Source organism: Contarinia nasturtii, unplaced genomic scaffold (assembly GCF_009176525.2).
Source record: "Contarinia nasturtii isolate CC-2019 unplaced genomic scaffold, AAFC_CNas_1.1 Cnas_scaffold_187, whole genome shotgun sequence".
Lineage (NCBI taxonomy): Eukaryota > Metazoa > Arthropoda > Insecta > Diptera > Cecidomyiidae > Contarinia > Contarinia nasturtii.
In genome coordinates, this window is record NW_022197544.1 from 3,375,897 (window position 1) to 3,385,059 (window position 9,163).

General features: G+C 32.6%; 3 protein-coding genes across 3 annotated transcripts; 2 read left to right on the top strand and 1 right to left on the bottom strand.

Annotated features, from left to right (window-relative positions):
* Positions 1-25: 25 nt before the first annotated feature.
* On the top strand, positions 26-4,641 carry LOC116352206. Its single transcript, XM_031784611.1, has 5 exons — positions 26-1,292; positions 1,451-1,612; positions 1,839-2,049; positions 2,274-2,469; positions 2,687-4,641. The coding sequence occupies exons 1-5, from the start codon at positions 1,101-1,103 to the stop codon at positions 2,892-2,894; spliced, it is 969 nt and encodes a 322-aa protein (XP_031640471.1). The 5' UTR covers positions 26-1,100; the 3' UTR covers positions 2,895-4,641.
* LOC116352204 (pseudouridylate synthase 7 homolog) lies at positions 4,602-7,599 on the bottom strand. The gene is made up of 10 exons (XM_031784608.1): positions 7,458-7,599; positions 7,261-7,380; positions 7,001-7,092; positions 6,826-6,938; positions 6,624-6,762; positions 6,255-6,555; positions 6,012-6,186; positions 5,720-5,923; positions 5,214-5,644; positions 4,602-5,150 (listed from the first exon to the last, which is right to left on the bottom strand). The coding sequence occupies exons 1-10, from the start codon at positions 7,523-7,525 to the stop codon at positions 4,778-4,780; spliced, it is 2,016 nt and encodes a 671-aa protein (XP_031640468.1). The 5' UTR covers positions 7,526-7,599; the 3' UTR covers positions 4,602-4,777.
* Positions 7,600-7,681: 82 nt separating this feature from the next.
* Positions 7,682-9,007, top strand: LOC116352509 (negative elongation factor E). Its single transcript, XM_031785160.1, has 4 exons — positions 7,682-7,863; positions 7,939-8,260; positions 8,355-8,732; positions 8,816-9,007. The coding sequence occupies exons 1-4, from the start codon at positions 7,783-7,785 to the stop codon at positions 8,896-8,898; spliced, it is 864 nt and encodes a 287-aa protein (XP_031641020.1). The 5' UTR covers positions 7,682-7,782; the 3' UTR covers positions 8,899-9,007.
* Positions 9,008-9,163: the final 156 nt, after the last annotated feature.

Consider the following 9,163-nt stretch of genomic DNA (forward strand, 5'->3'; position numbering starts at 1 on the left):
AAGGCAATAGCATCTCGGCAATATTGAACGAAAACACTGTAGCAAACACCAGCAGCAGCAGCAGTAGCATTCAATCGTGATATATACATCAAATAAAACTGTTTTTCTTTCGTTGATTTTTTCCACACAACACTATTTGTATAAAATTAAATTTTTGTTGTTTTACATCGTTCATAACATGACGACGATTGACTTGTGTTTTCAACACACGAATTAATAATCACTTTTTGTTTCGATTCTAAAAATGAAACGATACCAATGGATATAGAAGATACATTAATTGTATAGAAAACAAATTGTGTTCAAAAATCTTATAGCAAAATGAATAGCACACATTTTCATTGAAATTAGTTATTATTATTTTCCAATTGCATTCTCTTTCGTTCGGTTTGGTGATATAAAAAGCGACCACACAAGAGACGGGGCATTCGACATACAGCAAAGAAAATTAATAAGCACGGTCTAATAAAATGAGAAAAATCACACATCAGCAATATCATTTTAATATCGATTTGTATAATGTAGCCAATTGTTTTGTGGGTGCTAACATAACAAATTATAACAAAAATTGAAAGTGATTGGTTTGATTTATTAATTTACACCAAAAAAAAAATGATTTATCTATCAATAAATTCGAAAGATAAAAAATAGTAACAGCATCAACATCATCATCAACGACAACGACGACGACAAGAATAAACAGCAACAACAAAAATTCTCAGTCTGCAATTCAAGTGGGAAAAAAGCCTGAAGTGTACAATTAAGTTTAGATAAATGAATCTAGTGTAAGGATCAAATTGTTTCTTTCACATTTTGTTTCATTTTATTTTTCGTCCTTCATTTGATTTGGTGTTTAACATAAGCTTGCTACAGCTGCTGTGTGACCACGCGTACTATAGTGAAAGCGAACACTGTATGCAACGCAGCGCGCGTGCAAATCTTTCTCTCTTTCTCTGTCTATGTGTGACTGTGTGTATGTGCGGTGCATACATTTGGTCAAAGTTATAAATCAATTATTATCTGTAGCCCCCGTGCGCGCGCGCGCTCCACATATATAAATACTAATATCCATCGTGCATCCGGTAGTAATATTAGAAATAATGGCTGTTGAAATTTTGGACGAAGATCATTTGGCCATCAGCGGTATTGTTACAGTTGTAATGCAAATCATCTTTTTTATAATTGCCGCTGCATTTCAATTGGATAAATTAACGGATTTTGCTGGTGGTGCAAATTTCATAATAATTGCACTATTAACATTCTTTCTCGGCCAAATAAATCGACCGACCAAGGTAAGATCTAGGAATTATTAACATTTGCCAACCGTTTTTTTCTTCTCTTTTGCATTTGAAAAAGCGAAATACAAAATCATCGCACACAATAAAATGCAAATGATGTAAAACGAATTTATTGTATTTCTATTTGTCTATTACATTATTTTTGTATACAGTCATTCGATAGTAGGCAGTTATATGTGACTTGTTTGGTATGTTTGTGGGGTGCACGTTTATCGGGCTATCTATTATACCGTGTATTCAAAATTGGACGCGATAAAGAGTTCGAGGATAAAAAACGGAACATTATTCGCTTTGCCGTATTTTGGACCTTTCAGGTATGATCCATTCTAGTTTTTTTGGCCGTTGGCGGCGCGTGCCGCACACAACAAACCCATTCATAATTTTCACTTTTTGTTCGCAACCCACTAATAAAATGCAAATTTTATTTTCGTTCATTTCTGGAAAAATATATGTGCTCACAAGTCTCTCTCTCTCCCTCTATCTATCTCTTTCACTGCAAACTAAAACATCCAACGAAAAACATAACAAAAATGGTTGCAGGCGTTGTGGGTATTCGTTGTTTCACTTCCTGTTATTCTAATTAACTCACCCCGTCACGCACAATACAACAAAGCACCGCGTACTATGACCACCATTGATTCAATTGGCACAAGTATGTTTGTTATTGGCCTTCTGACTGAAACATATGCGGATTTGCAGAAATTTTCATTTCGCCAAGATCCAATAAATCAAGGCAAATTTTGTAATGACGGTACGTATGACTGCATCGATGGTTGAACGTATGTGTTTGGTATATTTTGAAATATGTACGGTTTTTCGTTTGCCAAAAGCTTTGCACAAACAATATACGATTAATGAACCAAACACATTCACAAACCATAACGAATTCGTTATGCTTGATTTTGCATTGTATTTGACTTTATTTTCCATTCTTCTTCTCTCTTTTTTTTTCGATTTTGGTGAATTTTGTGATAGGTCTATGGAGTATGTCGCGGCATCCAAACTATTTTGGTGAAATACTCATTTGGTGGGGTGTTTTTGTATGTTCGATCAATGTCATTCGTGGAATTGAATGGATGTGCATAGTGTCACCATTATTTACAACATTAATTATATTATTTTTATCCGGCATTCCATTGCGTGAAAAATCATCCGATGAAAAGTACAGACAGTACGTATTTTGTTTTGAATAATTGTTCTTTTTTTTTAAATAAAATTCATACCAATTGTTTAAATCATAGCCTCTGAAGATCCAATGACAATGGTTCGAAGAAAAATATTAAAATTTGCAAAACGTTCATCTTCCGAATCTATGGTTTAAATATCTTGTCATTTCTAATTTTAATACTTTCTCTCTATTGAATATGTTTGTTTGACGCAATGTGCAGTAATCCAGAATATCGTAAATATAAAGAATCAACATCGCCGTTGATACCAATCCCACCGTCAGTTTATGTTGAAGTTCCATCCGCGCTAAAGTTTATCTTATGCTGTGAATTTCCGTGGTACAATTCGTTGGATATAAAACGTAGCGAGCACAGTTCGTATGGCGTATCAATGGCACATTCGCATTCACACATTCATACGCATACATAGCAGTCGGGTTCACGTGCAACACCCACAAGCACAACAGCAATAAGTGCTCAACCGACAACAAATACATACCGGGCCTACAATGGACACGATCAGGTAATTGTTGAGCATCGTGAATCGACTGGACGCGGAGTTATTACGACTATTGTATAAGATTAATAGAGAAAAAATACATACACACACACATACAAAAGTAAACAAACACACTGCATAAATTGTATTTTCAAAGACAATTGAAGCTATTAATAAAACACACATTTTTTTAGCTTGATACATTCAACAAAGTATCTATAAAAGGGAATTCACCATCCATGCACACAAAATAAAAAAAAAGAGAAGAAAAATAAGAAAACCATTCAATGAATTTACCATAATTAATCTAGCCTACCAACGGAACCTTATTTACATTTACACAGTACTTAAAAACGAAATGAAAAATTAAAAACAAAACAAAAAAAATGGTTCAAAGTGATGTCTAATACCAACATTAACAAAAATAAAGATTTATCTATTTTTATTAAATAAAAATCCTAAAAACACATCGAAAATCAATTGACTGTAAAAGCTTCAATCCGCTGTTGAAATAACATTCCTTAGCGCAAATCAACAACTTTGAATGGATACAGTCGATAGATTTTTGTTCAGTGAATGACAGCCACATAATAAATATTTAATTAACTCAAGCTAAAAAAAAGTGATCTGACCCACATTCTGATTAATAACATCACAATTTAAATTTAAAAAAAAACTCCAATAAATTAACAATGAACATTTCCAATCCAAGGTTAACAGAACATTTTAAACAAAAAACAAATCAGTATTCGATTTTTCAGGATTATATCAATCTTTAAACTTTAAACCGAAGAAAATTTCTATATTTAAGTTCTAAAATGTAGAATTAAAATTTAAAAAAAATATCAACATTTTATGAAACCATCCCAATTGCTCATATCAATGAAACATATTGATGTATTTAGTACAATACTTTTTTTTCTCGTCTGCATCATACACTCGCATACATACACATACACACACATACCAAACGAAGAAAAAAATCCACTGCAAAAATAGTGATTAAGAAACCAATTAATTATTTACAAAATTATAGAAGAAGTTATATGTATATTAAACAACTGAACTGTTTTAATTGTTAGGCTATTCCTGTTTATCAGAATAACAACAAAAAGATGAATATTTCTTATTATTATTATTATTATATTATTATTCTTATTATTGAAGATGAAGTAGGATTCTAAAGCTAATAATCAAATTTTCTTCGATATTTACAAAAAAAAAAAAAAAAATATTAAAAGATAGCGCAAAAATTATTTTCAAATGATTGAAATTCACATTTATATTTAAAAAACAAAAAACAAAAACATGAGAAAAAAAGATAAAAATGAAGAATTGGCGGAAAGGAACATCGATTAGAGGAAGTGTGTGAGATAGAGAAAGAAGGAAGTCCAAAACCGGACATCGGAAAATATGCGCCGTTTATGTGCCAATGATTGAATGTCTTTCAATAAATCTGTCTAAGTAGCTGGTATTAACATATTACAACCAAAGATATTAAGATATATTTATTATTTATGACACATAGAATTTAACATCTAGTAGAAGATAATGTATAAAAAAATAACAACAAATTACCATTTAATGAACATAAGAATTGATTCATGTTTAGATGATTTAATAAAAAATTGAAAAATATTCTCATAAATTAGGAAACAAATAAATCAACGACAACCAATAATCTCGTCTTTTTACTTTATTTAATTTTTATTCATTATCTTCAAGATTCTTCCTTTTTAAACAAATTCGTTTTTGTTTGCGACATTTCAATCATTTTCAACGTTAGAATGTACTAAAAATGTTAAAAATTTTGTTTATTGACTAGCAACATCGAGTTTTGGTTGTTTAGTCTCAATATTACATTCATCTTGGCTTTTGTCTCCAACAGGTGTTTGTTCAATGGCCACAGTTGCTTGTTGTAATTGCACTTGATTTGCAACGGATGTGTCACATTTCATAATTTCTCGCAAAGCCATTGTCGCATAAGATGATGAAGGCAGTGTAAATGTTAGAATTAATGCTTTTTGTTTGCCGTTTTCCATACTCTTTGGCTCGGCTTCACCACGGATTTTCTCCACATCGGATTGAATTAGCACATCTGTTTCAGTGTCGTAATTCATAAAATACCAATTCAAATCAACCAGTTTGATGAATGCCTTACGATATGCACCAGTTAAAGAGTAGCCTCTGTAAAAAAGATTTTTTTTCTTCAAAATATCGACTTTGACAAAAAAGAAAATGTAAACTAACTTTTGTTTGCGTTTCAATTTTTCGGAGGATAGATCATCTTGTTTTAATCGTTCTTCGTACCATTGTGAGCAATCGTTTGACGGATAGGTAATGTCATATCCCGGCAATGGTAAAACCACATCAAATATGTTGTATTTATTTGAATCGATGTCGATTTTTGTCAATGGTTTTACCATCGCTTGGAAACGAGACACATTTGTATTTTCCTGTACACTCTCAGTGTCGGTTATTTCTTCCTTTTTATCGTCCTTAGAGTCATCGTCATCAACATCCACATCAATGATTTCATTGTCTGCATCATTTTTGTCAACAAACACCAAATCGCCTTCACACAACTGCAAACCGTATGTCGCTATTCGACGCGATACCATTTCATTCCATATCAAACTTTGATATGCATGAATATACATGAGACGTGCGTTGCGTGGAATCTATCGTATTATATTTAAAAAAAAAAAAAAATAATTTAAGAAAATATCATTTACAAGCATCAAAATTATGCTTACACTTTCAAGCGAATTTACATAATCGTTCGGACCATTTTTGACAAAACCCGATAGAAGTTTGTATTCAATACTTCTTCCGCTTCGATCATGACGTTTTAATAATTCTAATGCCTCTTTGGCATTTCGTTTCTTCCACCATAGCTGACGAACCGCATGCATATCGGGTACGTCATTTGCGCGTGGTTTTAAAATGCACTCACAAGCCTACAACGAACAACAGACAAATTCAAAAATAAGAAAAAAAATGTAGAAAATAATTTTTGAATTTAAATTTTTTTTGAACAAAATTTACTTCTTTAAAGTTTCCTTGCACCAAATATAAACCAATTTTATGCGTTGGCACCTCAGAATGATTTCCAAATCGCTGGTGACCATAATAATTTATAAAGCCTTTTTCTTTGAAAGTTTTCAAGGCTTCAATCACATCGTCGTCGGCAGCAGTCACTTGACGCAGAGCAATACGAAAACTGCAAAAAAAACATATTTTTAAAACAATAGGGCATTTTTTTTATTTTCTAAGTGAATTGAAGCCTACCGATTTCCTTGAAGCATACCCAATTTCAGAGGTTCATCTCTAAAAGTAAAACCGCCCACATACATATGTCGTGCTTTTTGTGCGGCTGCCACAATCATTGATGGTTCTCGTTGTCGAACGCATGCCCACTGTGTGGTTCGGCCTCGTTTATCTTTTGTGCCGGCATATGTGATGGCCGATGCCTTGCTAATGCCCAAAAATGAAGCCAAACTTGAGACCGCTTGCATTGTATCAATATTATCTTTGTGCAATAAAAAGTACGTGTATTCATGTGGCCAAACCCATTGACGTCTGCGATCATCTAAAAAAAATTTACAATCTCATAATGAACAATTTTATTTCACATAAAAATAATTCGCCGGTACATACGTTTTCTATTCAGTTTTGTGCATTTTATAAATTTCCGATCGTCTTTATCGAATGTAGTGCTATTTACGGATGAAAAGTTTCCTTTGATCAATTGATGAATTTGTGTTCGTTCAGTTTTCTCCATTGAAGTTGCATCGATCTGTGAATGAAATGGTTTAATTTCAATTTTCAGTACTTCGGAGAAGGAAAATCTCATTTGTACCAAAACTTCGTCATTGCATTGTTTATCGGCTTTTTCGATGGCCAAAATTGCATCAAATTTTTCCTGTGTTATCAGACGAATGAGATCCGCTTTCTCTGATTCATTGGATGCATCTGAAATTATTGGACCTTCTTAAGAACAGTATTTTGAAGAATGAATTGAACATGGAACTCACTTTCATTTTTGGGTGGTTGGGGTATCGAAAAATTCTCTAGTTCACACAGTTTACCATCGAATCCAATTTCATGGACATGAAAATCTGAAATTCTTCAGTTCAAATTGGAAATTAAAACATTTTCATTTTGCGATATTGTATTATTAAATACAGCATTATCGGTTTACGAATTTTAAATTTTAAAAATGAGAACTCTCTCTCTCTTTTGACTCGTAATAGATCGTTAGAGGTGGACAAAAAGAATAAAAATCAGAATTAACCTTTGTTTAATGATTCCAGTGAATCCATTTGTGGTCGTTGTGTATTCGGTTATGCCAATTTCATTTTCTTTCAGCGACGAGTAGATGACATTCTGTCTCGCCGGTCTTGTTGTATTATTTCTAAATATTTGCAAATAAATTAAATTCCTTATTCAATTCACGAAAATCGATTTTAAAACTAACGCTATGTAACTTACTGTGTGGATTGATATGGCCGCTTACGATGATGATTATTTCCAAAATGTTTTCCATGATTTCGACCCATTTTCTATTTAAATTTATATTTTTTTCTATTTACCGCATGCTTAAATTTCTGTACGTTGACACAAATATAATACTCAATGGTGTTGGAGTGCGTTCATGACATCTTGAACGTAATCGTCAAACGTCATTTCTATTTTTCTGTTGAATTTGACATTTCTGTATATTACAAATATCATCAATAAACACATCAAAAATATATTGTACATCGTAACAGAATATTTGTTTACAATTTGAACGAAACGTGATCAATTTTAAAATATGGTTTACATCACATTTCCTACAAACCATACGGAAGAGGAGCAGATGCTTCAGGCAAAATACCAAAAGCTGAAGAAAAAGGTATGCACAATGGAATTTTTAAATCGAGTGACGCTATGTTTACATTGTGCCGTTTCTGTTTGTTTTGTTGAATAGAAAAAGGCGTTACAGGCTCATAAAGCGCCAAAGCAAGAAACTGAGAAGCAATTGATTCCAAAACGAGCAGTTGATGCACGCGATGCCCGTGAAGTGGCACGTAAATTGTTCAAAAGTGGTGCGATTCCGGCCATTCAAAAGCCACAGATGAAACAAGATCAGATGTCATTCAAGCGGCCAAAAGGACAGGAGAGAAAACGCGTTGTACCCGAATCGAATGTTGCATCATATCAACCATTTTCAGCGACACAAGGTTCAGATAGTTTTCAGAGTGCCAATACGGCTGCAACACTGGATAGGGATGCAAATCGTGTACACAACTGTATGTGATTGAATTCATGAGTTTTAAAACGAATTTATATTCTTTTCTAAGAGTGTCTTTAATGTGAACTAATTGAATTTTTTTTTAAATTTAGTATATCAACAAATCGCAACCGAACGTGATCGTGAAGAACGTGGTCTTACCGAAAAGAAAACCGCCGAACCAGCTCTTACAACTCGTACGGATAAACAACGTACAGGCAACACAATTTGTGTTTCGGGAAATAATGTAACCGAAGAATTTTTACGCAATCAATTCGCAACGTTTGGCAAAATTGTGAGCGTTTCAATGGAAATTGAAAAGGGACGAGGTTTTATTACTTTTATTAAAACTGAATCAGCCGAAAAAGCTATTAGTGAGATGCATTCGAAAACTATTTCGGGAATTTCATTACAAGTACAATTAGCACGCAGACAACCACAAATTGAACCAATCAATCATGCATCATCATCAGTAGTCTGGTCGACGCTGGGTAAGATTGAATCTTGAATCTTTTACTTAATTTAAATCACTTCAATGAAATATTGAATTTCATCATTATTTATCTATTTTCAGCTGCAAGTCATTCACAAAAAGGTGGCAGCGCTAAAGACAAACGAAAAATGGTCGAGTATGACGATGATGATATATTCAATTAAATTCAAACTACAAAAAAAAGTATATAGGCTAAGACATTTTTTTCTTCGAAATCATCAATAAACAAATTAAATTTAAAAAACGTGACAATTTTACTTTTATAATAAAAAAAAATCAAATTTCCTATTATAGTAGTAGATTCAATAAACGAAAAGAAGCAAAAATTTGTTGTTATTTTTCATATTTATTTTTATTGAATTTGAAATAAGAAGAGAACAGAGTGCATTAAATTTCCTTTATATTTTTTTATTGTAAATTATTTTTCGA

Bases quoted from the DNA above. Each gene is read 5' to 3' on its own strand.
- LOC116352204 (XM_031784608.1), bottom strand. From the start codon at position 7,525: ATGGGTCGAAATCATGGAAAACATTTTGGAAATAATCATCATCGTAAG. The intron at 7,381-7,457 runs GTAAGTTACATA...GCAAATATTTAG, and splicing joins CGGCCATATCAATCCACACA to AAATAATACAACAAGACCGG. The intron at 5,645-5,719 runs GTAAGCATAATT...ATAATACGATAG, and splicing joins ATGTAAATTCGCTTGAAAGT to ATTCCACGCAACGCACGTCT.
- LOC116352509 (XM_031785160.1), top strand. From the start codon at position 7,783: ATGGTTTACATCACATTTCCTACAAACCATACGGAAGAGGAGCAGATG. The intron at 8,261-8,354 runs GTATGTGATTGA...TTTTAAATTTAG, and splicing joins TGCAAATCGTGTACACAACT to TATATCAACAAATCGCAACC. The intron at 8,733-8,815 runs GTAAGATTGAAT...ATCTATTTTCAG, and splicing joins AGTAGTCTGGTCGACGCTGG to CTGCAAGTCATTCACAAAAA.
- LOC116352206 (XM_031784611.1), top strand. From the start codon at position 1,101: ATGGCTGTTGAAATTTTGGACGAAGATCATTTGGCCATCAGCGGTATT. The intron at 1,613-1,838 runs GTATGATCCATT...AAATGGTTGCAG, and splicing joins CCGTATTTTGGACCTTTCAG to GCGTTGTGGGTATTCGTTGT. The intron at 2,470-2,686 runs GTACGTATTTTG...CGCAATGTGCAG, and splicing joins TCCGATGAAAAGTACAGACA to TAATCCAGAATATCGTAAAT.